The sequence below is a fragment of the Bubalus kerabau genome, chromosome 1, assembly GCF_029407905.1.
Source record: "Bubalus kerabau isolate K-KA32 ecotype Philippines breed swamp buffalo chromosome 1, PCC_UOA_SB_1v2, whole genome shotgun sequence".
Lineage (NCBI taxonomy): Eukaryota > Metazoa > Chordata > Mammalia > Artiodactyla > Bovidae > Bubalus > Bubalus kerabau.
The window spans coordinates 215,045,451-215,073,421 of NC_073624.1; the positions used below are offsets into that span (position 1 = coordinate 215,045,451).

The following is a 27,971-nucleotide window of genomic DNA, read 5'->3' on the forward strand; positions in this document are numbered from 1 at the left end:
GGTATTATATCAAATACCAATAATGGATCTATGGTGGTTCACAATAATTATGATGAAATTGAAGGCGGTGGCTTCTTGGGTGAGATGCTATGAAAGTTTTTTTTTTTTTTTTTTTAATATGTTCCTGATAGAAAACAGAGAAGAAAATAATTAGGTCGTGCAATGGTATCTCCTGTTAGCATTTTCTGTCTGTATGGATTTAGGCTTTTTGTTAGGTTCCCCCCCACCTTTAGAGTTGGGATTATGGGCTTTATTATTATAATGTTATGACTATAGAATACTTTTATCAGTTAGATCTATTTAAATTTATCCATTTGAACATTTATTATATTTTAATTAAAGTTGTTTTGAATTAAAATTTTAGTCTGAATACAATGTTTAGTACATGACATGAGAGTAAATTAAGTATACTGAACTTAACCTTTGTGTGTTTATAGCTATAGACCACATTAGCTAGATTTTAATCATTGCTCACTTTGTTATTAGTGTTTGTTTTATTTTACAAAATTGATGAGTTAAAGTATTAAGTTACCCAAAGGATTTTGGAGTTACAAATTTAATGGATCTATATGTTGATTTAAAGTACTATGGAGTGTAAAATAGATCTTAAAAGTTACCTTGTTTCTAGCAACATCACAGCCTACTACTAAGAATCCCACAATGAGCCGAAGTGTTGGATATTCATATCCCTCCTTACCACCTGGTTATCAGAACACAGCACCACCTAGTACAACAGGAGCAGGACTACCACCCTCTTCCTTGAATTACCCAAGTGGTCCACAGGCTTTTACTCAGGTATACCTTTTTTTTATAACCTGTATTCTGCTTTTCGATTTAAACTATATTCACCTGAAAACATTTTAGGAAGGTACAATGAACATTTTTTTACCAAATGATAATGATAATGAGTATTTCATAACACTTTTGTCCTGTTACATGTCTCCAGAACCAAAAAAATTGACCAGGAAATTGAGATTACAGTTTTGTTATTAATATATGCTTCTCTTTTCAGTGGAGGACATTGTAAAGGCTACTTACTGTGAAGTTATATTTCTTTAGACTCCTTTAGGTGCTAATCATTTAACTGCAAGTATGAGTGGATTAAGCCTACATCCAGAGGGGCTAAGAGTTATCAATCTTCTTCAAGAAAGAAACATGCTTCCATCGACACCTTTGCAGCCTCCAGTTCCAAATTTGCATGAAGATATCCAGAAGCTGAATTGTAACCCAGAGTAAGGCTTCAAACAGTACTTATTGAATATGACATTTTACTTGTTCTAAAAGGGGCTTCCAGATTTTTTTTGAGCTTCATGTATTTTGAGCAAGCTATGCAGGTATATTAATTTATGAAAGTAGTCTGCATACACAAAACAGTACTTTGTTAGTTGCTTACTTAATATTTGAAATTTTCTAAGTAAAGAAATAAAGTTGTAATGCCTGATCTGATAGTTGCTCTTATCAACTCTAATGGGACTATGATATTCATTATCATTATGGTGGCTCTATTATATTTTCAAAGTCCGAAGTATGGAGATTTGATTCTATATAATCCTTTATTTGCTATCATTTTAAATTATTTTTCATAGCAAACATAATTATAGTACGCTTTTCTCTACTAAATTTGGTTGTGAGTTTAAGTTCATGAAGTTTTTAAGATATGAAGACTTTCTGATAAATTGAATTTGTTATTTTTAAACAGTCTTTTTAGAACCTAATACAAAACTGAACTTTCAGGTAATACACATAACTTTACATTTGCAAATTTGGGTTCAGTTCAGTTCAGTTCAGTTCAGTCGCTCAGTCATGTCCGACTCTCTGCAACCCCATGAACTGCAGCATGCCAGGCCTCCCTGTCCATCACCAACTCCTGGAGTTCACTCAAACTCACATCCATTGAGTCGGTGTAATTCCAATGCAGTCTAGATTTATATAAAGAAAAAGTAAGTCCTTTGATAGTCCAGACTGTCTTATGCACAAGCTGAGAAGAAACTGTTTTGTTATATAAAATATATTATTTCTGAATAGGATTTAAATATTTAGAAAGGATAAAATTGGTGAGAGCCTGTTGAAGTACTTCATTTATAATCTGATCCAGTGTTACAATGTGTACCTTTTAAATCTTCTGAAAATTTTTTGTTCCAAACTAGTCATAGTAATAACTGATAGATGATTTTTACTTTGATACAGGTTATTTCGCTGCACACTGACTAGCATTCCTCAGACTCAGGCCTTACTGAATAAAGCCAAACTTCCTTTGGGACTGCTGCTTCATCCTTTTAAAGACCTAGTGGTATGTTTTATTAGTGAAAGTAAATGTGGAAAATTATCTTAGTGGTAAGGAATCTTTTACAATAATGCAAGAATTTTGTTTGAGCTGTCTTTAGAAATTTGACTATTGACGACTTCCTTTATTTGTATTTCAGTCAAAAAGATTATTATCAAACACTTTTACAATGAGATAAACATATTGTTGAAAAATTCAGGAGGTACTGAGTAGGATAGATGTACTGAAGAAAATAAATGAACCATAGTATTTTTTTTAAAGTTGTAAATTGTTTACCCATTAAAATGCTTTACCCATTCTCCCAGTTCTTCTATTCTTGGAGTAAAGTCTGTTGCTTTGAGAAACTGTTTCTCAAAAAAGGAAGAAAAAAAAAAAAGGCCTACTTTTGTCCTAAGGCTTTAGGACCTTGACATGTGACCACGTACATTTGAGTTAATCAGTACATAAGTGAAGTGACTTTCCCATAACCAACCTCCTTTTGGTAATAGGATTGTATTGCCTTTATTGATTTTTGATTTTAAGACATTAGATCTTTTAATATGTAGGATAAACTTTAAATAGCATAATTGCCAAGTCAAATAAAACATTTAAATATGATTTAAACCATAACTTAGTGATAGTTCTGAGAACTTAGTAACCTGTTAATGTAACATGAAGCAACTTCTTAATAATTTGATTGATTTTTTTTTTAGAATGTCGATCAATCCTTCACCATTCATCTCAGAAATACATTGTAAATTTACTATGTTGATTTTGCAGTGTCAGCTTTTTTAAATCAATTTTTATTGGAGTATAGTTGCTTTACAGTGTTGTATATGCGATGTAAACTTTTAATGAGAAAATAAATACTTTTTAAAAGGCAAAATTTAATGAGAATAGTCTCGGGGAAAATCACTAGGGTTTAAAAATCAATACATGTCAACTACATAATATTTTGTGTGGCAGGTTGGACACATTTTTTACCGTAGTTTTTCCTCGAAAATTATAATATTGCAACAGTTATATGGATTAATTGCTTTACCCTTAGACATGATGATTACTGTCTTTAATAAATTAGTTGTGGTTTTTTTTTTTTTTTTTTTTTACAGCAATTGCCTGTGGTTACCTCTAGTACAATTGTGAGATGCCGTTCATGCAGGACATACATCAACCCTTTTGTCAGCTTTCTTGATCAAAGGAGATGGAAGTGTAACTTATGTTACCGAGTTAATGATGGTATGTTTTTTTTAATTAATATTATTGTATCCATTGTAGGGAAATCGGATAATATAAATGCAAAGTTAAAAAAGCAAAAAAAAATAAAAAAACACCTCCTGTCTTATTTATGTGTAATCCTTCCACTCATATATAACTTCTTTTCACTTTTTTTTCAGGCATTTATACTTATATATAAATGATTACATATTTCTTAAGCAAAAAATATGGTAATATTACTTTGATACCATTTTTTTACATTTATTATATTGGGCATATAACAAATGGCATATTTCATGGTATTATTTAAGCCTATAATTTAAGAAATATTTTTATTTAGAAATTGTCCCATGCCTTTTCTCTAGGGTGAAAGAAAATAAGTCCACAGAATAGCTGCCATTAGCTTCATTCACTGCTGTATGAAGGGAGGTGGGCAGTGCTAGAAGGTTAGTTGAATGTAGTTTTTTCAGTAATTGATGAGGAGGAGATATCCTTCAGTAACTGTTTCACTATTTATATATTGAGACATATCACCTAACAACATTCTATTAGGATTAGAGAAGGAAAAAGGGCATTCTGATATCCACATTGAAAATTAAGTTTTCAATTGTTCTAAAAATCTGTTTAGAAGGAGATTTCATTAAGCATTGGGAAATAGAGGAGCTTCTGAGATTTTTGAAAACCACGTTTACTGTTTGTATTTTTAGAGGAGAAGAAAATGAGGGTAGAAAAAGAGCATTCTTTTTACTCTGTAATAATTCAGAAAATATATGTATGTATAGTGTTTAGTACACCTTTAAAATCTTATGTATATGAGCTTTGGTATATGAAGTTAAATTGTAATAAAAGTTGAAGTCACTTTCGTATGCAGCCCAGAGCATTTCATGAACTATAGCTTACCCTTCAGCATATATTGGGATTTGAATTTTTAAACAGTTATTGAGAAGACAGATGCAATGATAATTTAGAAAATATTGGAGCACTAATGTTTTATAAGCAGAAGGTAGCTGATACTCCATAGAGGTCTTAATAACTTTTGAAACTCACCATGCCCCATACCCTGATACCCAAAAAATACTTTGAAGTATTTTTGCCGTAGCTTTCCAGGGGCAACCAGAGTCTGTAAATGACATCAAATGTTAATATCCTTGTACCACTGTGAAATTTAAGACAAAGTTTAGTCTTGCGTTTAAGAAAATAATTATCACTTAATGAATTTTTATCATCCTCTTAAACTATTTTAGGAAAGCAGCTTTCCAGGAATTAAGAGAAAAAGGATATTAGAAAATAGGAAAAGTCATAGTACTTGTAATTGTAAAAGCAAAACATACTTAGTGCTGTTCATTAGGAAGAGAAATTGAATGGAACTCAAAAATAAAGTATATTAACCCAGACTTCCCTGGCAGTCCAGTGGTTAAGACTCTGTGCTTCCATTGCAGGGGGAGCAGGTTCAATCCTGATTGGGATCCCACATGCCTCAGAGCATGGCCAAGTTAAAAAAAAAAAGTGCATTTAGCTTTTAATATTTAATTTATATTGAATTATATATGAATCCCTAAATTAAGAAAACAGCCAAATGTAAGCTGTATTAAACGTAATCCTTTCAGTTTTAACAGCGTATGTTGTTAATTCACATAGTTCCTGAAGAATTCATGTACAACCCTTTGACCAGAGTCTATGGAGAACCTCACAGAAGACCTGAAGTTCAAAATGCTACAATTGAGTTTATGGCTCCATCAGAATACATGGTAAAGTTTCACTTTTTATATAGCATAAATATTTCATAATACTGGGTTTTAAACATACCATATAGTTCTTTAATAAAATTTTATATTTTTAATTTATAAAAGTTATCCTGTTCATTATAAACACAGTTAATTTGTATATAAGGGTAAGTTTGGAAAGTGAAAGAATATGCTAAGTTCTGTTTATGTTTCTTGGGTATCCATTCAGAAATCTGCATAAAATATTGGGATCATACTAGTATACTTTTAGGTCTCATAGTTTTTTGCTTTATAAATAATAATGTGATGTGTATCCTCTTGTAAGTACTTATACATACACTTGTGTGAGTATCTGAAGTCTTGCATTTGAAAAGATAATAATTATGCCTAATGTTTGATTAGTACTATCCATTTTACAAAGCACATATATCTTTTTGATCATCACAAACAATTCTTAATTAAGCACTGTTCATCCTGTTTTACAGATGTGAAACAGATTTACTTAAGTGACTTGCAAAATCCAGAACTTTTGGTTTCTCTTTCTCTATGCAATAATTGCCTCTAAGAAAAGGGAATATGAAGATAAGACTTAATACCAACTTTTAATATTTTATTTTAGTGTATTTTTATGGGATAGTCTCTATCTGGTCAATTGGGGCCATTTTAGTATAGAAATTATGAGGACTCAGTCTGTTTTAACCACATGGAAATTTCAGTATAGAAAACGTTTTTGTGACACTTAAATGGCTGTTAATAGCTTTCTTTATGTAGCTGTGCCTTTGTTGAATTACAGCCAAAAAATCAGAAGCATTTATTTTTTTGAATTGGCTTTCTTCCATTTCTTTACCTCTTAGCTTTTGTAAAAATGGCTTCCTTTAAATTTGGAAACTTGCCTAGGTCTGCAAGAGATGTTGCTTCTTCCAGACTTACTTCTTGGACAGCAGATTCTATGAATTTGGCAAGTGATATGTGCAAAAAAATATAAAAGCATACTAGACATCAAGTTCTGAGTGTGATTATTTGATGCTTTTTATTGAATTGAAGACAAATATTTGAGCTTGGAAGTTTAAAATATACTTGTACATTTTTCTGCAACTGGTTGAAATGTGTTGGTTAAATAACCCATCTCAAGTTGACCTGATTTGTCATTTTCAGAACTGTAATTTCTCTAAATTGTGAAATATGATGAAAGCCTATGAAACATGAATATATAGGTTACCAAGTAATCATAATACCACTGTTTCACCACCCAGGTCAAGAAATTGAACATTGCCAAAACTCTCAAAAGGTTTTCTTTTTTTAAAATATTTATTTAATTAGGTTGGTGAAAAAGTAATTATGGTTCCAGACCCTGAATTTTAAATCATTTTAACTAGTCTCAACCAGCTCTTTATTAATAAAAATAGGAACTGCTACCACACATTTTTTTCAACAAGAAATAAGTTTGTTTATTCCTGTAGCATAAAAATCCACGCTTCAGGATTCAGCGAACTCTTGGAAAGCATGTTCTGCCTCCTGCTGGTTGTGGAAGCGTTTCCCCTGCAAAAAGTTGTCAAGATACTTGAAGGAGTGGTAGTTGGTTGGTGAGAGGTCAGGTGAATATGGCAGATGAGGCAAAAACTTTGTGGCCTAATTTGTTCAACTTTTGAGATGTTGATTGTGTGACAGGTGGTTGGGCATTGTTGTGAAGAATTGGGTCCTTTCTGTTGACCAATGCTGGCTGCAGGTGTTGCAATTTTCATTGTATCTCATCAATTTGCTGAGCATACTTCTCAGATCTAATGGTTTTTCTGCAATTCAGAAAGCTGTAGTGGATCAGACGGGCAGCAGACCACCAAATAGTGACCAGGATCCTTTATTTGGTGCAAGTTTGGCTTCGGGAAGTGCTTTGGAGCTTCTTCTAGCTCCAACCATTGAACTGATAGTTGCTGGTTGTTGTATACAATCCACTTTTCGTCTCGTCACAATCCGATTGAGAAATGGTTTGTTTGTGATGCATGGAATAAGAGAAGATGACACTTCAAAATGACAACCTCTTTGATTCTCAGTCAGCTCATGAGGGCACCCACTTACTGAGCTTCTTCACCTTTCCTGTTTGCTTCAAATGCCAAATGACCGTAGAATGGTCGACATTGAGCTCTTGGGCAATTTCTCATGTAGTTGTAAGAGGATCAGCTTTGATGATTGCTCTTAGTTGGTTGTGGTCAACTTTCAGTGGTTGGCCACTGTGCTCCTTATCTTCAAGGCTCTCATCTCTTTTGCAAAACTTCTTGAACCTCTACTGCACTGTTCATTCATTAGCAGTTCCTTGGCCAAAGGCATTGTTGATGTTGTGAGTTGTCTCTGCTGCTTTATGACCCATTTTGAACTCCAATAAGAAAATTGCATGAATTCACTTTTTGTCTAGTAACAATTTTCATAGTCTAAAATACATACAAAATTGACAAGTAATAATTCATTAGCAAAAAATATAAAGCAAGAAATGTGCATTAAAATGATGTGTAACATAACCACATTTACTTAAAAATTTTTCCAATATCAAATGGCAAAGTTCAACAATGCAAAACTATAATTACTTTTGCACCAACCTAATATCTGGCTGCACCAGCTGTTAGTTGCATCATGCAGGCTCTTTTAGTTCTGGCATGTGGGATCTAGTTCCCTGACTGGAAGTTGAACCCTGGACCCCTGCATTGAGAGCACAGAGTCATAGCCACTGGACCACCAGGGAGGTCCCCTAAAAGCTTTCTGATTATATGTATTCCCCTTCCTGTCCTAGAAAAAACACTCTTCTGACAGATGACAATCATATTCTCATTTTCCTTTTTCTAAGTATGCATCTGAAAAAAACTTCTTTCTATATTATTTTCTTCATCTATTATTATTATAGTCTCTACTTGATCTGTAAATAAGGTTTGTTTTATTGTTTTGCTATATGTAGACATGACAAATGGTAAGTTTAAATTAAATCCTGTTAACTGTATTTAATGAGATCCTTTTTCTCCTTCAGTTACGACCACCTCAACCTCCAGTGTACCTCTTTGTTTTTGATGTGTCTCACAATGCAATTGAAACTGGATACTTGAATTCAGTTTGCCAGAGTTTGTTAGACAATCTGGATTTGTAAGTATCTTAACTCAGGTTAATTTAGAAATAGTGTTTGTATTAATAAAATGAGTAAGTAGTTCCAAAATATATTTTAAAAGCTATGTAATTATGTTCTAAAAGTCCACTTAAATATATAGTTAACTTTAGGTCTCCCTTTCTCTGAGAAATACTAGTTTATTTTTAACCTTTTATTATGGAAAAATTTCAAGGATGTGATAAATAGAAAGAATATAGTGAAGTTCCAGGCACTTAGCCTCAGGTTCAGTATTTTTAGCGTTCAGCTGTTCTTGCTTCATCTACCCCTGCCCTTCCTTTTTCCCCTAGATTTTCCCCTAATTTTAATGCAAATCTCAGTCAGTATATCATTTTACCTAAAAATACGTGGAATTATTTTTAAGCCTAACTAAAATATGAGAATCACATCCAACAAAATTAGCAGTAGTTCCGTAATATGATCTTTTTACCTAAAAATACGTGGAATTATTTTTAACCGTAACTAAAATATGAGAATCACATCAAACAAAATTAGCAGTAATTCCATAATATGATACAATATCCAGTTCAATTTTTGTTCCTGGTTGTCTCTAGAATGTTTTTTTATTGTGGGTTTGTTGGAAAAAGAATCTAAACAGTGTCTACACATTGCATTTGCTGTCCTCTCTCTTAAGCCTCTTAAAACAACTGTACATTAAATGGTTCTTACATGCTTAGTATAACCCATGAAAGCTAGCATGACCTTTCAGTGTAATGAAATACTCTTGTACTCTTGTATGGTAAGGAAGAATTTTCAGGAGCAAATCTCATCAGAAATGGACTAACTCCCTCAGCTTGGTTGCAGGCATTTTTGTCCTTACCGGCATTTGTGTTTTTAGTATTGTAGGTTGTGTATAAGAATTGTTTGTTGATGAGAGGGTTCAATAACTTACCAAGAATGAAAACTAGTTTGTTTTTCCCCTTGTAAAACTAAGGTGTACATATTTAAGTTCTTTAAAACATCTTTTTGCTGATCTTCTTAAGTGAATGTATTAAGCAGTATAAAAATAAATTTAAGCAGTTTTTAAAAAAAGATACAGTATGTAAAGCAGTATGTAGCTTTATGCAGTATGTAAATTACATTTTAGAGTTGGTATGTGGCAATTTTTGGAAGTCTTTTTTATAAGTTAAAATCATCTACAGACTTTTGTATATACTTTCTGTTGTTTTTTATATGTCATTTCCTAAGTGATTGATGTAGCTTTATATAGGTATAATGAGTTTTGGATTGTTGTATTATTGCTTGGTTTTGTTGATTATTTGGGTTATGTGTAGTGTTTTCTTTGGAGTAGTATATGTTTCCATGGTGATTAAACACTGCATGGATTAAAAACATTTTTGTTGGGACATTTTCCACAGGACAGAAGCAAATGTTTGTATGTAACTCTTTGCAGATATTTTAGGTATAATATAAAACTTTATAAAATATTCTTCTGAATTTGTTTTTAGGCTTCCTGGCAACACCAGGACAAAAATTGGCTTCATAACATTTGATAGTACAATCCACTTCTACAGTCTTCAAGAAGGTCTCTCTCAACCTCAGATGCTAATAGTTTCAGATATTGAAGGTATATATTATATACTTAAATTAATGAACTGAGGAAATTTTAGTTTTAGAAATATTTCATGATTGTTCAGCCAATTCAGATCACTTGGTATGATTCTACTATATTGAGGAAAACTTTGAGTATATAGTGACAAGATTTTTGGACTTGTGAAAGTTCTTTAGTCAAAGTTCTTATTTTATAGAAGAGGAAACAGAATTATGGAGGTAAAGTGAATTCTGAACAAGGCAACAAAAACAAGTTAATGCTAAATCTCATTCAGGAAGTATTTAAGGATAGACATAGGCCAATGGAACAGAATAGAAGCCCAGAAATAAGCCTTCACATATATGGTAACTTTATTTTTGATAAGGATACCAAGACCATTCAATGTGGAACAGACAGTTTTTTTAACAAATGGTTCAGAGAAAACTGAGCATGCAAAAGAATGAAGTTAGACCCTTATCTTCAACCATATTAAAAAAAAAAATTTAACTCAGTGGATCAAAGACCTAAACTTAGGAACTGAAACTATAAGAAAACAGTGGGAAATCTTCATAACATTAGGTTTGGCAGTGATTTCCTGGATATGACACTAAAAGCATAAGCAACAAAAGAAAAAAATAAATAAATTGGACTTGATCACTGTTAAAAACTTTTGTACATGAAAGAAAACTATCAAGACAGTAAAAAGAAGTACAGGAGTACGGAGAAAACGTATATATATGCAAATTATACATATGATGAAGGATTAATAAAAGAGCTGCTAATGGCTCAGACAGTAAAGAATCTGCCTGCAATGCAGGAGACCCGGGTTCAGTCCCTTGGTTGGGAAGATCCCCAGAAAGGGGAATGACAACCCACTCTAGTATTCTTGCCTGGAGAATTCCATGGACAGAGGAGCCTGGTGGGCTACAATCCATGGGGTCGCAAAGAGTTGGACATGACTGCGTGACTAACAAACATACATACAACTCAGCAATAAATAAACCACAACTCAAAGATGGGCAAAGAGCTTGAATAGACAGTTCTCCAAAGAAGATGCACAAATGGTCAGTAAATATACAAAAAAATGCTCAACATCATTAGTCATTAGAGAAATGCAAATCAAAATCACAATGAGATACCACTTAACGTCCATTGGAATGGTTATTATTTTTAAAAATGGAAAATAACAAGGGCTGGTAAGGATGTGGAAACTTTGGAGCTGTTGTATATTGCTGGTGGGAATGTAAAATGGTTCAGTGCTATGGAAAACAATTTGTACACTTAAAAATGGTTAAGGTCAGGATTTTCCTGGTTGTCCGGTTGTTAAGAATCCATCTGCTGATGCAGGGGACACTGGTCCAGGAAGTTAACATTTGCCGTGGGGCAGCTAAGCCCATGTGTCGCAACTACTGAGCCCACGCTCTGGAGCCCATGCGCCATTGCTGCTGAAGCTCGAGTACCCTAGAGCTTGTGCTCTACAACAGGAAAAGCCTCTGCAATGAGAAGCCCGAGCACCACAAGTAGAGAGTAACCCTGACTCACGGCAACCAGAGAAAGCCTGTGCAGCCAAAAATAAAATTAAATAAATAAATGAAAAATTTAAAAAGAAGGACAAAAATTTTTATATGGTTATGGTGATACATTTTGCATATTATATGTATTTATCACAGTTTAAAAAATTAACTCCAAATGGGTCATAAATCTGAATAGGAGACTGAAACTATAAAACTGTTAGAAAAAAACAGAAGTGTTTTGTGACCTTGAATTAGGCAGTGATTTCTTAGATATAACACCAAAAGCACAAGCGACAAAAGAGAAAATAGGTAAGTTGGGCTTCTTAAAAATTAAAACCTTGGGTAAACAATAAGGTTCTACTGTGTAGCACAAGGAACTGTATTTAATATTCTATGATAAACCATAATGGAAAAGAATATATATTTGTATAACTGAGTCACTTTGCTGTACAGCAGAAATTAGTACAACATTGTAAATCAACTATACTTCAATAAAATAAAAAAATGAAAATGTTTTTAAAAACTAAAGCTTTTTGGGTTTCAAAAGGATACTATCATGAAAGTGAAGACACCTACAGAATGAAAAAAAATATTTGCAAGTCATATATCTGATCAAAATATATATCTAGATCATGCAAGGAACTTCTACAACTTAATAAAAAAGACAACCTAATTAATTAAAAAGTGGGCAAAGGATTTGAATAGCCTTGTCTCTATGGTACACCATATTGAACATTCTGTCTATGCAGTTGGCTGATAAGCCCTTGAAAAGATGCTCATATCATGAGTTACGAGGGAAATGCAAATGAAAACCACAAAGAAATGCCGTATCACAGCAGTTAAAAAGAAATCTCAAAACCAGAATTTTCTGATACTCTGAGCATGTCTGAATAACTGGTTAAGTTCCATGAGTATTGGTTTGGGGATTACAAATAAATATTAATAAATAGGTAAGTTCACAACTATAAAATCTATGAATTATGAGAATTGGCTGTACATCTTTAAAATGCAGTAGATGAATAGAGCCCCCCTTCTGTCCTGGTTGTTCCAAATCTCATAACAAAGCAGCCAAGTCAGTCTTTCCCCTTTCCCTTATCTATTCATATTTCTCCAAATACTTATTTGGCATAAAATAAAATTCACATAATAATTCTGATAATGGGCCAAGTTGTGAATTTACTGATATGGTTCAGCCTCTCAATTTTATTAAGGAGCTGATGAATGTCCCTTGCTGGGTGTCACATAGCAAAAAATTTTTTAAAGGACAATAACAAGTTTTTGCAAGGATATGGAGAAATTGGAGCCCTCATTCACTTGTAGGAATGGAAGATGGTGCTGCCATTAGGGAAAACATTTTGTCAGTTCCTCTAGAAGTTAAACATAGAGTTAAGTATTATAACCCAGCAATTTTACTTAATAGGAAAGCAACTATACTTCAATTTTTTTAATTGTTAAAATGAATTATTAAAAATAAAATAGTACAGAACATGTCTACCCAAAAATGTGTACATGAATGTTTTTTAACAACTCAGCCAAGAAGTGGAAACAACCCAACATAAACAAAATGTAGGATATCCATATAATGAAATGTTGTTACTCAGCAGTAAAAAAACAACATGGGTGAACCTTGAAAATGTTAGGCTAAGAGGAAGAAGCCAGTCACAAAGGACCTCATAGTGTGACTCCAATATTATAAAATGTCCAGAATAGGCCTGTTCAGAGACCAGAAGACTACAGGCTGCCCAGACCTGTGGGAGTTGGTAGGGAAGTGAGGAGTGACTGTAATCAGCGCAGGGTTCTCTTTTGCAATGATGAAGAGGATCTAGAATTAGATAGTGGTGACAGTCGTACAACTCCGTGCATATAGTAGAAAGATCACTGAAGTGTATCTTCTGCATGAGTAAATTTCATGGTGTGTGAATTATATTTCAAAACAATATTGTGAAGTTTAAAAATAAAATAAAATTTAAAAAAATCTTAATTTTAAAGAAAGAACAGTAGACAGTAGATTTTTTTATATGATAGTTAAATATTTAATGTTTCAAATTATCTGTTGGTATTATTTTTATAAGAATTATGGTGAGCCTTATTTTTGTAATTTTGTAATGAAAAACAATACAAAAATGTAAAAAGTGAGACCCTCTCAAAATACTCCACCACCACCCCCATTTTCCTTCCAGTTTGCTTCCTTTCAGAAAAGGGTATTTAATACATAAGCAAGAATAAATTAAAATACTGGAAAACTCCTCTGATGTGGCCATTTAGCATACCTTGCAATTTACTTGATTTTATAGCCCTGAGTAGGATAGTAGCCTTCTTTGTGAGAAAGTATCCACTTTATGAATGACAGAGTTGTTAGTGGGCTGTATTACTTCTATTTCAAGACAGAATTTTTGTGTGTCTTCTTAGTCAAGATTTTTTTTTTTTTTACTGCCAAAAGCGTTTCTTTGACTGCTTTTGGGGCTAAGCAGGAATTCTAAGACAGGATTCGAAATTGTCTTTAATCTAAGAAGCAAAGTGCTTGTACAAACCTTACAGAGCGCTTGTGGTAACTCTTTGAACATAGGTAGACATTTCTGTGAAAGTAGAGAATATGGCTTTTCTCTAAGTGTAGGGCTGGTTAATTATATCAGTGTTATATATTTAGAACATCTGTGACAGTTGTTTTGTTTAAAAGAAATATCTATTTATTTTTTCAGATGTTTTTATACCTATGCCGGAGAACTTATTAGTAAATTTAAATGAAAGTAAAGAGGTAAGGGACACTTTCCTATCTGACACGTTTAATTGAAATGTTGAAGGAATGTATTTTTTAAATGAACTTTATGTAGAATTTTGCTTCTTTCTGTGACATTTCTAGGATGTGTAGCATTTTATATTTGCAATTAGTTAAAATTCATCAGATGAACAGCTTTTGAGTTTGCCCTTAAACTGATTGCTTTTAAGTTTAATATATCAGTTTGTGATAGGGTGGAAGATAAGTCTGTTGCATAAAGGAGGATAAGATGCAGGAAGCCTGCCTTGCCAGCCATTTGGGAAATTGGGAGGGTTGCTGAGATAAGCTTCTGGTCACTACGTAGAAGCACTTTAGGCTGCTTTCAGTGCCCTTTGCTTTTCTGATTCACAGAGTGTCATTGAGGTCAGTTCAGAAGAAACTCTTATTACCTGCCTGGAAATTGCCATGACATAATACAGTGAGAGGTGAACAGAATGTGTCTGAAGGGGGGATGTTGTCTACCCTGTACATGCATATATGCCATAGGGGTAACATTTTAACTAGCAAGTCTATGGTCTCAGCTGTTGGCAATGGTGACTTTGCCATAGTGCAAAGTATTTTTTTCCCATTAACTCTCTTTATTTGTACAACCTAACCTGAAGAGGTAGTTGTTTTTTGTTTTGTTTTTCTTTTGTAGTAATATCATTAGTTGGCAAATTTACTGGCTATCTTAGATTTTGCAATAGGGAAGAGTTAAATACACTTGGAACCGAAAAGAATAAAGTGTATAGAGGTGATTGAGAAGGCCATATTTCATGGCATTTAAATATGTCAAATCTCTAAACTGTGATGGTTCTTTTGGATATATTTTGGACTTATAGTCTTGCTGGACTACTGCATGTGCAAGAACTGTAAGGCCCCAATTTTGATTTGTCTTGCTTGCCAATTTATAATGTTGACTTAAAATGGCTTTCTTGTCATTTGACCAACTTCATTGTTTACTGTACTGTCTGTAGATTCTCTGACCATCATCATGACTCAATGTCCTGTCTATTGTATCGCTTACTGGCTTATTGTGGAAAAAAATCTTGTTTATTGTAACACTCTTGAGTTTTCTTGCTTTATTTCATAAGCTTGTCCAAGACTTACTGAAAACTTTGCCGCAAATGTTCACCAAGACCTTGGAGACTCAGAGTGCCTTGGGTCCAGCTCTTCAGGCTGCCTTTAAGTTGATGTCCCCAACTGGTGGTCGAATGTCTGTTTTTCAAACACAACTCCCAACTCTTGGAGTGGGAGCCCTGAAACCTCGAGAGGAACCCAACCAAAGGTCATCTGCTAAGGTTAGAAAGTCATCAAGTGTATGATAAGATTTATGCTGGTGTTTTGTCCCTTTGACTGTAGAGATTATTTTATTTTTCAGTTATGAAAAACAGGGAATATAAGAAATGAATAATCATTTCTCTTTTATGTAGTCATTTCTCTTTCATTATTTTCTATCTGATTCACTCTTACCTTATGTTAGATCTTTAGCAGACCACTAGCAAATTGGCGTGTAGCTCCCCAGGTGGCTCAGTGGTAAAAGAATCCGCCTGCCAGTGCAGTAGATGTGGATTCAGTGTGGGTCCGGGAGATCCCCTAGAGAAGGAATAGCAGCCCACTACAGTATTCTTGTCTGGGAAATCCTATGGATAGAGGAGCCTATGGTCCATGGGGTCACAAAGAGTTGGACACGATTTAGCAACTAATTAGCAGCAGCAGTGCCACCTGCCTTTGATGAGAAAGTCAGGGAAACTAGGAGAATATGCTTGCTGGGGACAAGGTCGCAGAGGGCAATGGCACCCCACTCCAGTACTCTTGCCTGGAAGATCCCATGGACGGAGGAGCCTGATAGGCTGCAGTCCATGGGGTGGCTAAGAGTCGGACACGACTGAGCGACTTCACTTTCACTTTTCACTTCATGCATTGGAGAAGGAAATGGCAACCCGCTCCAGTGTTCTTGCCTGGAGAATCCCAGGGACGGGGCAGCCTAGCGGGCTGCCATCTATGGGGTCGCACAGAGTCGGACACGACTGAAGTGACTTAGCAGCAGCAGGGACAAGGTAGAACCTGTATGATGAGTAAAATTAGTCATGGTTTGTTGTATTGACTATCCTGAATTGTTTTTGAGCACCTTGTGTATATAAACTTATTTTAAGATACATATTTCTCAAAAGATGAGAATGTGGCCATTTACTGTAATGATTAAAGGTGTCAGCTTTGGAATAAGTCTGCCTAAGTTTCATTGCTTTTTAAATGTGTGAGCTTGAATAGTTACTTAATTACTTTGCCCCTCTGTTTCCTTATATTTATAAAGTGAAAGTATCAATCGTACTTATCTCTTATGATAAATGAAAAGTATTACATGTGAATTTAGAAGTTCCAGCATTAAGCATTTAAAAGAGTATCAAAATAAGTATAATAGGCATATTCCTTTTTAAAAGTAAAGCAAAATAGAAAATTCTTAAGCAGGACATGTTTCTTACTGAAAAAAAGAGAAAATATTACAAAACATAAAGGATTTTGTAGAATGTTCAAAGATAATTGTTAACCCTCAGTATATATGGGGGGGGTGTGTGTGCGCTCAGTCACTCAATCGTGTCCAACTCTTTGCAACTCCATGGACAGTAGCCTGCCAGGCTCTTTTGTCCATGGAATTTTCCCAGCAAGAGTACTGGAGTGGGTTGCTATTTCCTCCTCCAGGGGCTCTTCCTGATGCAGGGGTCGAACCTCCATCTCTGGTGTCACCTCAGTGGTATGTATGAAACAATATATAAATTTTATGACAATTTAATGATTTAAAATTTTTTCTCTTTGTAATTTATTAATAGGAAATTCACTTGACACCGTCAACTGACTTCTATAAGAAATTAGCCTTGGACTGTTCTGGTCAGCAGGTAGCTGTTGACTTATTCCTTCTCAGTGGACAGTATTCTGATTTGGCTTCTCTGGGTAAGTTCTTCCTAGTGATTATTTTTCCAGGTGAAAGTCAAAATGGTATTTTTATGATGATATAGATGACAAAGTGAAGGAATTCTTATTCCCTTGGGAAGGCAGTTTAGTTTATAATTAACCTTGTAGTCTTCTTCTCTGAACATTTATAATAGAGAAATGTCTTTATTACTATTTAAAGGAATGAATTCTTTCTTGACAATGTCTTGGAAGGTAAAGAAAGGTCAGTTCAAATGCTTGTAGTTACTTTGTGTTAGTAATAGTAGGTAATGGTAGAATTTAAAAGGATTTTGTGTTTTCTTTCAGGTTGTATTTCTCGGTATTCAGCAGGTAGTGTCTATTATTATCCCTCTTACCACCATCAACACAACCCAGTCCAAGTACAGAAATTGCAGAAGGAACTACAGAGATACCTCACTCGGAAGATTGGCTTTGAGGCAGTCATGAGGATTCGGTGTACCAAAGGTGGGGCACTTTTTTTTAACATTTATGAAGGCATAAATGGAGTTTTGTTTTAAATTATCTTTATTTATTTTTGGCTGTTCTGGGTCTTTATTGCTGCACTTGGGCTTTCTTTGATTGTGGCAAGCAGGGGGTTGTCCTTGTTGCAGTGCATGTGCTTCTCATTGCGGTGGCTTCTCTTGTTGCAGAGCACAGGCTCTAGGTGCCGAGGGCTTCAGTAGTTGTGGCTTGCATGTTCTGAGTGCTGGCTCAGTAGTTATGGCTCATGGGCTTAGCTGCTCCATGGCATGTAGGGTCTTCCCAGCCCAGGAGTTGAACTGGTATCCCCTGCATTTGCAAGCAGATTGTTAATCACGGGACTACCAGGGAAGTCCATCCTTTTTCATTTTCTTAATGGTACCCTTTGAGGCACAATTATTTTTAGTTTTGGTGATGTCCCATTAATCATCTTTTTTCATTTTTCATTTGTACTTCTGGTATCATAGATAGCTCAGTTGGTAAAGAATCCACTTGCCATGCAGGAGACCCTGGTTCGATTCCTAGCCTGGGAAGATCTGCTGGAGAAGGGATAGGCTACCCTTACTCCAGTATTCTTGGCGTTCCCTGGTGGCTCAGCTGATAAAGAATCCATCTGCAATCGGGAGATTGGGTTCGATCCCTGGGTTGGGAAGATCCTCTGGAGAAGGGAATGGCTACCCACTCCAGTATTCTGGCCTGGAGAATTCCATGGACTATATATATAGTCAATGGGGTCACAAAGAGTTAGTCACGACTGAGTGGCTTTCACTTTCACGTCGTAACAGTAAACCACTGACTGCTTAATCCAGAGTCATGAACATTTTATACATATGTTGTCTTCTAAGATTTTTATAGTTATAATTCTTATGTTTAAGTCCTTGATTTATTTTTAGTTAATTTTTGTTTTTGATGAGGTAGGTTTTTGACTTCATACTTTTGCATGTGGATGTAGTTCTCCCAGCACCATTTATTAAAAAATACTGTTCTCTCCCTATTGAAGTGTCTTGTCATCTGTGTCCCTTTGTTGAAAATTAGTTGATCATAAATGTGAGGGTTTATTTCTGGATTCTGAATTTTATTCTTTTAATCTATATGTCTGTCTTATGCCAGTACCAAACTTTCTTGACTATTGTGACTTTGTAGTAAGTTTGAAATTCGGAAGTTTGAGTCCTCTCACATTCATCTTGTCAGTTTCTGCAAAGAAGCCAGCTGGTATTTGATAGAGCTTTCATTTAATAGGTAGATAAATTGGAGGGAAGAAGAACTAAAGAGCCTCTTGATGAAAGTGAAAGAGGAGAGGGAAAAAGTTGGCTTAAAGCTCAACATTCAGAAAAGTAAGATCATGGTATCCGGTCCCATCACTTCATGGTAAATAGATGGGAAAACAGTGGAAAACAGTGGCTGACTTTATTTTTCTGGGCTCCAAAATCACTGGAAATGGTGATTGCAGCCATGAACTTAAAAGACGCTTACTCCTTGGAAGGAAAGTTATGACCAACCTAGATAGCATATTCAAAAGCAGAGACATTACTTTGTCAACAAAGGTCCGTCTAGTCAGGGCTATGATTTTTCCAGTAGTCATGTATGGATGTGAGAATTGGACTATAAAGAAAGCTGAGCACCAAAGAATTGATGCTTTTGAACTGTGGTATTGGAGAAGACTCTTGCAAGTCCCTTGGACTGCAAGGAGATCCACCCAGTCCATCCTAAAGGAAATCAGTCCTGGGTGTTCATTGGAAGGACTGATGTTGAAGCTGAAACTCCAGTACTTTGGCCACCTGATGCAAAGAGCTGACTCACTGGAAAAGACCCTGATGCTGGGAAAGATTGAGGGCAGGAGGAGAAGGGAACGACAGAGGATGGGATGGTTGGATGGCATCACTGACTCAATGGACGAGGGTTTGGGTGCACTCCGGGAGCTGGTGATGGACAGGGAGGCCTGACGTGCTGCCATTCGTGGGGTCACAAAGAGTCGGACACAACTGAGCGACTGAACTGAACTGAAATTGGAGGGAATATTGGAATCTAAACAATAAGTCTTCCCATCCAAAAACATGATATGTCCCTTCTTTAATTTTTTCAACAATATGTTGTAGTTTTTAGAATGTAGGTTTTGTTTCTTTTGTTAAATTTATTCCTAAATATTTTTTCTGTCATATTTCAAATAGAATTATTTAAAAAATTTTTCTCCTGTAAGGATAATTAATCCTTTGCATATTGATCTTATGTCCAGCACCCTTGTTGAACTTGCTTCTTAATTCTAACTGTTTAGCATTTATGTTTTAAAGGGCCTACTTGTATCCTATCCAAGATTGAAGGACCTCTGATATTATTTCTGCAGATACTGGCTCTAAATTAAGGGAAATGTACATCCCAGAAGTGCTTCTATGACTTTTTCTGCTTGGCAGGACAGAAGCTTTGTATATGTACCTAACCTTGCATAAAAAGCTTGGGCATACAAACCAACCTATGCTTTCTTTTTACAGTGCTTAATTTACTGTATCTTTGTGGTTAATTTGCTTAGATTTCTCTTTTTTAATGATATATTTTGTTTCACATGAAATAAAATGCTCTTGGTAAAGCTACCAAAAAATGGTACAGTACAAAAAGATATAAAGTGAGAAATTAAGCCAGTATAGTCTGCCTTAGAGTTTCTCATATGCTCTTGCAAAGTTTTCCCATGCATATATAAACCTGGGTATAAATTGTCACCTTCAAGTAAAAGCAGTGAGGTTCACATCTGGCTTCTTTTTTTGTATGTGCTTTCTGTTTTTATATATACAGATCTACATGCTTCCTTTTTTTCTAATTACTGTTGCAAAGTTGGTTTTTACTTCGCAAGCAAAATATATACCTGTTTTTATAAAAAAATGAAAACATTATTGATGAAGCTAGTCCTTTTGTATCAACTGTGTGTGTGTTATTTCACTTTCTCTCCAGCTTTATGTCATTATAACCACATTGCTGTGTTACTTTTTCTATACACTTACATACATATGTGCTACTTCATGGAAAATATATAGTATAATGCAGTAGCATAAATAAGATTGTACATGTTTTCAGCAAGTCTTGAAGATCTGTTGATATTAATTATGTAGATCTGTCTCATGCTTTTTTAAAAATCTCATGTATTTTAACTTCTAACTAGTATTTCAGTTCAGTTCAGTTCAGTTCAGTCGCTCAGTCGTATACGACTCTTTGCGACCCCATGAATCGCAGTACGCCAGGTCTTCCTGTCCATCACCAACTCCCGGAGTTCACCCAAACTCATGTGCATCTAGTCAATGATGCCATCCAGCCATCTCATCCTCTGTCGTCCCCTTCTCCTCCTGCCCCAAATCCCTCCCAGCATCAGGGTCTTTTCCAATGAGTCAACTCTTCGCATGAGGTGGCCAAAGTATTGGAGTTTCAGCCTCAGCATCAGTCCTTCCAATGAATACTCAGGACTGGTCTCCTTTAGGATGGACTGGTTGGATCTCCTTGGAGTCCAAGGGACTCTCAAGAGTCTTCTCCAGCACCACAGTTCAGAAGCATCAATTCTTCGGCGTTCAGCTTTCTTCATAGTCCAGCTCTCACATCCGTACATGACCACTGGAAAAACCATAGCTTTGAGTAGGCGGACCTTTGTTGACAAAGTAATATCTCTGCTTTTTAATATGCTGTCTAAGTTGGTCATAACTTTCCTTCCAAGAAGTAAGCATCTTTTAATTTCATGGCTGCAATCACCATCTGCAGTGATTTTGGAGCCCAAAAAAATAAAGTCTGGCACTGTTTGCACTGTTTCCCCATCTATTTGCCATGAAGTGATGGGACCAGATGCCATAATCTTCATTTTCTGAATGTTGAGCTTTAAGCCAACTTTTTCTGTCTCCTCTTTCACTTTCATCAAGAGGCTCTTTAGTTCCTCTTCACTTTCTGCCATAAGGGTGGTGTCATCTGCATATCAGAGATTATTGATATTTCTCCCGACAACCTTGATTCCAGCTTGTACTTCTTGCAGCCCAGCATTTCTCATTATGTACTCTGCATATAAGTAAAGAAGGGTGACAATATACAGCCTTGACGTACTCCTTTTCCTATTTGGAACCAGTCTGTTGTTCTATGTCCAGTTCTAACTGTTGTAAATATCACTATTTTCCTACTGATTGGCATTAAAGATTATTGTGATTTTTCTTTTTGTTATGACACAAACAGTAATGCTTAATTTTTTGCACATATAAATTTGGAACTTGAATGATTATATCTGTAGAATAAATTCTTTGTAATGGAATACTATGGTTAAAGTAAATACCCATTTAGCATTTTGGAAGATATTGTCAACTTATTATTGAAATAAGTTATTTTGAAAATTTGAATTCATTTAGGAAGTTATCTTTTATCCCATCCTCATTCTTACTAACTACTGTGTATTATTTAATATGATTGTTTCCAGTGTCAGTGTGTGGGTTTTCCCCATACTACCAAGCAATTAACTCAGTTCTGACATTGCTTACCTAGAGATATCATCAGATCCCACAGATTAAGGGTTCAGTCTCACAAGACTGCCTCCCGACACACCATACCACCACATTTCAGAAGCTAGTTGTGAGTCCAATTTGTTACCTGTGCTTCTGGCTATAGACTGGAGGTTCCAGCAAATCCCTCCTTTGGTTGAAATTATTGGCTAGAGTGACTTATAGAACTCAGAAGAAACATTGTACTTACTAGATTACCAGTTTATTTTATTTAATTTTTAAAAAATCATTTATTTATTTTAATTGGAGGCTAATTATTTTATAATATTGTAGTGGTTTTTGCCATACATTGACATGAATCAGCCATGGGTGTACATGTGTTCCCCATCCTGAAGCCCCCTCCCACCTCCCTCCCTTCAGGGTCATCCCAGTGCACCAGCCCTGAGCACCCTGTCTCATGCACTGAACCTGGACTGGCAATCTATTTCACATATGAAAATATACATGTTTCAATGCTATTCTCTCAAATCATCCCACCCTTGCCTTCTCCCACAGAGTCCAAAAGACTGTTCTTTATATCTGTGTCTCTTTTGCTGTCTTGCATATAGGGTCATCATTACCATCTTTCTAAATTCCATATATATACGTTAATATGCTGTATTGGCATTTTTCTCTCTGACTTACTTCACTTTGTATAATAGGTTCTAGATTCATCCACCTCATTAGAACTGATTCAAATGCATTCTTTTTAATAGCTGAGTAAAGATTACCAGTTTATTTTAAAAGGATATAACTCAACAACAAAACGAGACAGGATGCATAGAGCAAGATATGAGGAAAGGAAAAGGGTGTGGGGGCTTGGAGTTTCTGGAGCTTGCTTCCTCTCTCTGAGAGCTTCATTCTTCCCAAATTTCCATGTGTTCACAATCCCAAAGCTTTCTTAAGGACCCTGTCCTTTTGGGTTTTATGGGGCTTCATTACATAGTCAAGACTGATTAATTCATTCTCAAGCACCTCTCTCCTCCCTGGAGGTACTGAGTGGGGTGGGGGTGGGGGGAATGTCAAACTGAAAGTTCTAATCCTCTATAATCAAATGGTTGAATCTGGTAGCCAGCCGCCATCACTAGGTTACCTAGTTCCTTTCCAGAAGTCACCTAGTTACCATAGTAAAAGACAACTTTATAATCTTCAACACTTAGGGAATTCTAAAGGTTTTAGGAGCTGTGTGCCTGGAATGGGTGAAGACTGAGTATTTATTTTTTTATAAACCACAATATCACATCTAAACTGTATCTGTATGTAGGTGTATGTAAATTGTTTTGACACCTTTTTCTTTTCTAGGTCTTTCCATTCATACTTTCCATGGGAACTTCTTTGTTCGGTCAACAGACTTGCTGTCTTTGCCCAATGTAAACCCAGATGCTGGCTATGCAGTACAGATGTCAGTGGAAGAAAGTCTTACTGACACTCAATTGGTTTCCTTTCAGTCAGCACTCTTGTATACATCCAGCAAAGGTAAGCTTTTCTGTTTGTTTTATTGTGGCAAAAACACATAACATGAGATCTATCCTCTTAACAAAATTATGTCTAAAATACAGTATTGCTAACTATAAGCACAATGATGGAGCAAAGGTAAGATTTTTGAATTGGCCACTGTAGTCTATGGCTTGTGATAAAATCCGTCTTCTTTGGAAGAAATTACCATTTCTGTTAAGCCAAAAAAGTGTTCTTAATCTTAAGAGGCTTTTTGTTATTCTTGATAAAGCTAAGATATTTGGAGTTTAATTTTTCAAGCATTGCATTTAACAGATATTTATTAAGAGTCTACTTAGTGTCTGAAATATGTTATGATAACACAACTGTCAAACTAAATTAAAACCCTTTTTCTCATAGTCCTTATTCTAGTACGGGAGACAAACAATAAAAAGGATACATCAGTAAAATAATAATTTGTTATACAATGACATTAGTTAATGAGAAACAAAGCTGGTAAAGTGTTTAAAAGGTGCTGAGAGGTGATGGTCTCTTAAGATAGGGTTTCCAGGAAAGTTTTCACAGAGGGTAACATTTGAGTTAAGTCTTGAAGGAATTCAAATGCAAGATAAACAGTTTTTAAGGGTATAATTTGTTTAGTACTAATTAATTTATAATGTATTTTGTCCAAAAGATGATGTGAAGGCTGGTTAAATTTATTTTTATTATTTTAAAGATTCACAACTCTCACCTTAATTCTGTTTTGTCTCCTTAAAAAAAGTTTTGAAAAGTGTTACTGTGCTGTGTCTACTGATTTTTACAGCCCTGCCAAAAATCTATAAAAAGTGTATAATAGATATTTTAATAAAAACTATTAGTATTAGAGAAGTCCACTTTTTGTACTATGATTACAATAATATGGCATACCATAAAAGTAAGATAGATTTCTGAATCTAGATATTATTTTTTATTTGACAAAAAAATTCCCAGTCCTTTTTCTCATTGATTTTTCTTAACATATTAAAAAAGAAAACCCTAATATATAATTGAACTAGGTAAAATCTACTGTTTTAATGTATAGTTCCACAAATTACTTTTAAAGAGAAGTAATACCTGACTATGACCAGTGTATTCTCTTGGCAAAACTCTATTAGCCTTTGCCCTGCTTCATTCTGTACTCCAAGGCCAAATTTGGCTGTTACTCCAGGTGTTTTTTGACTTCCTACTTTTGCATTCCAGTCCCCTATAATGAAAAGGACATCTTTTTTGGGTGTTAGTTCTGAAAGGTCTTGTAGGTCTTCATAGAACCGTTCAACTTCAGCTTCTTCAGCATTACTGGTTGGGGCATAGTCTTGGATTACTGTGATATTGAATGGTTTGCCTTGGAAATGAACAGAGATCATTCTGTCATTTTTGAGATTGCATCCAAGTACTGCATTTCCGACTCTTTTGTTGACTATGATGGCTACTCCCTTTCTTCTAAGGGATTCCTGCCCACAGAAGTAGATATAATGGTCATCTGAGTTAAATTCACGCAACTAGTCCGGTTTAGCTTGCTGCTTCCTAGAATGTCGACGTTCACTCTTGCCATCTCCTGTTTGAGCACTTCCAATTTGCCTTGATTCGTGGACCTAACATTCCAGGTTCCTATGCAATATTGCTCTTTACAGCATCGCACCTTGCTTCTATCACCAGTCCCATTGACAACTAGGTGTTGTTTTTGTTTTGGCTCCATCCCTTCATTCTTTCTGGAGTTACTTCTCCACTGATCTCCAGTAGCATATTGGGCACCTACTGACCTGGGGAGTTCATCTTTCAGTGTCCTATCTTTTTGATATACAGTCAGCAGAAACAAGACCGAGAGCTGACTGTGGCTCAGATCATGAATTCCTTATTGCCAAATTCAGACTTAAATTGAAGAAAGTGGGGATAACCACTAGACCATTCAGGTATGACCTTAATCAAATCCCTTATGATTATACAATGGAAGTGAGAAATAGATTTCAGGGACTAGATCTGATAGACAGAATGCCTGATGAACTATGGACAGAAGTTCGCGACACTGTACAGGAGACAAGGATCAAGACCATCCCCAAGAAAAAGAAATGCACAAAAGAAAAATGGTTGTCTGAGGAGGCCTTACAATTAGCTGTGAAAAGAAGAGAAGCGAAAAGCAAAGGAGAAAAGGAAAGATATAAACATCTGAATGCAGAGTTCCAAAGAATAGCAAGGAGAGATAAGAAAGCCTTCCTCAGCAATCAGTGCAAAGAAACAGAGGAAAACAATAGAATGGGAAAGACTAGAGATCTCTTCAAGAAACTTAGAGATACCAAGGGAACATTTCATGCAAAGATGGGCTCGATAAAGGACAGAAATGGTATGAACCTAACAGAAGCAGAAGATATTAAGAAGAGGTGGCAAGAGTACACAGAAGAACTGTACAAAAAAGATCTTCACGACCCAGATACTCACGATGGTGTGATCACTGACCTAGAGCCAGACACCCTGGAATGTGAAGTCAAGTGGGCCTTGGAAAGCTGTATGTTGTCACCATGCTTATTTAACTTATATGCAGAATACATCGTGAGAAACGCTGGGCTGGATGAAGCACAAGCTGGAATCAGGATTGCCAGGAGAAATATCAGTAACCTGAGATATGCAGATGATACCACCCTTATGACAGAAAGCGAAGAAGAACTAAAAAGCCTCTTGATGAAAGTGAAATAGGAGAGGGAAAAAGTTGGCTTAAAGCTCAACATTCAGAAAACAAAGATCATGGCATCTGGTCTCATCACTTCATGGCAAATAGATGGGGAAACAGTGGAAACAGTGCCAGACTTTATTTTTCTGGGCTCCAAAATCACTTAGATGGTGATTCCAGCCATGAAATTAAAAAACGCTTACTCCTTGGAAGGAAAGTTATGACCAACCTAGACAGCATATTAAAAAGCAGAGACATTACTTTGTCAACAAAGGTCCGTCTAGTCAGGGCTGTGGTTTTTCCAGTAGTCATATATGAATGTGAGAATTGGACTATAAAGAAAGCTGAGTGCTGAAGAGTTGATGCTTTTGAACTGTGGTGTTGGAGAAGACTCGTGCAAGTCCCTTGGACTGCAAGGAGAGCCACCCAGTCCATCCTAAAGGAAATCAGTCCTGGGTGTTCATTGGACGGACTGATGTTGAAGCTGAAACTCCAGTACTTTGGCCACCTGATGCAAAGAGCTGACTCATTGGAAAAGACCCTGATGCTGGGAAGGATTCGGGGCAGAAGGAGAAGGGGACAGCCGAAGATGAGATGGTTGGATGGCATCACCAGCTCAATGGACATGAGTTTGGGTAGACCCCAGGAGTTGGTGATGGACAAGGAGGCCTGGCGTGCTGTGGTTCATGGGGTCGCAAAGAGTTGGAAATGACTGAGCGACTGAACTGAACTGAACACCTGTCTAAAAGGGTAACATTATTTAGTGCTTCTATTCTAGATTAAAACATTGATAACTAACAAATAAGATGTTTAAGCCTATCATATTGGCAATGACAGCTATTACACACATAGAGATATACTCACTTTGTGACCCATTAGACTATAGCCTGTCAGACTCCTCTGTCCATGGGATTCTCCAGGCAAGAATACTAGAGTGGGTTACCATTCCCTTCTTCAGGGGATCTTGCCCACCCAGGGGTTGAACCCGGCTTACTGGGTAATTCAAACGGTAAAGAATCTGCCTGCAACACGAGAGACCTGGGTTCAATCCCTGGCTCCAGAGGATCCCCTTGAGAAGGGCCTGGCAACCCACTCCAGTATTCTTGCCTGGTGAATTCCATGGACAGAGGAGCCTGGTGGGCTACAGTCTATGGGTTTGCAAAGAGTTGGACACGACTGAGCAACTTTTACACTTTCTCCTACATTGCAGGCATATTCTTTACCATCTGAGCCACCAGGGAAGTTACAGTTCCACAAGTTTTGTCTATTTAAGTATCACAATCTGTTCCATTTCCCCCAATATGTCCTTGTGTTTTTATAGTCAGCTGTCGCCCATCCTCAGATCCTAGCAACTATTGATCTGTTTTCTGACCCTATACTTTTGCCTTTGCAAAAATGTTTTACGAATAGAATCATACAGTAGGTAAACCTTTTATATCTGGCTCTTTCACTTAACACAGTGGATTTAAAATTCATCCAAGTTGTTTCATTTACCAGTAGTTTGTTTCTTTTTATTCTTAAATAGTATTCCATTGTACCCAGGTTATTTATTTATCTCCTAGTTTAGGTACATATGAGTTGTTCCAGTTTTTGGTAATTTCAAATATAGCCCTTATAAACATTTGCATACAGATTTTTGTGTGAGCATAAATTATAATTTCACTTGGGTGAATACTTTTCAGTGTTTTTGATGGGTGTCTGGGTTGTATGGTGAGCTTATGTCTAACTTTTTAAGAACTTGCCAAACTGTTTCCTAAGCAGCTGTACCAT

General features: G+C 35.8%; 1 protein-coding gene across 3 annotated transcripts in view; it reads left to right on the forward strand.

Moving 5' to 3' along the window:
- The window catches only part of SEC24A (SEC24 homolog A, COPII coat complex component), a 73,889-nt gene that overhangs the window by 34,178 nt on the left and 11,740 nt on the right, over positions 1–27,971 (forward strand). For 2 of the 3 annotated variants that reach the window (XM_055553964.1, XM_055553975.1), the window contains 13 exons: positions 2–79; positions 629–795; positions 1,060–1,232; positions 2,188–2,290; positions 3,373–3,499; positions 5,117–5,226; positions 8,213–8,325; positions 9,793–9,911; positions 14,089–14,144; positions 15,239–15,445; positions 16,973–17,093; positions 17,400–17,558; positions 23,369–23,542. In XM_055553964.1, the coding sequence (XP_055409939.1) occupies positions 2–79; positions 629–795; positions 1,060–1,232; positions 2,188–2,290; positions 3,373–3,499; positions 5,117–5,226; positions 8,213–8,325; positions 9,793–9,911; positions 14,089–14,144; positions 15,239–15,445; positions 16,973–17,093; positions 17,400–17,558; positions 23,369–23,542 (1,707 nt within the window). Of the gene's footprint in view, position 1; positions 80–628; positions 796–1,059; positions 1,233–2,187; positions 2,291–3,372; positions 3,500–5,116; positions 5,227–8,212; positions 8,326–9,792; positions 9,912–14,088; positions 14,145–14,516; positions 14,591–15,238; positions 15,446–16,972; positions 17,094–17,399; positions 17,559–23,368; positions 23,543–27,971 lie in introns of those variants that run through there. The other variant, XM_055553986.1, reaches the window with a different exon arrangement.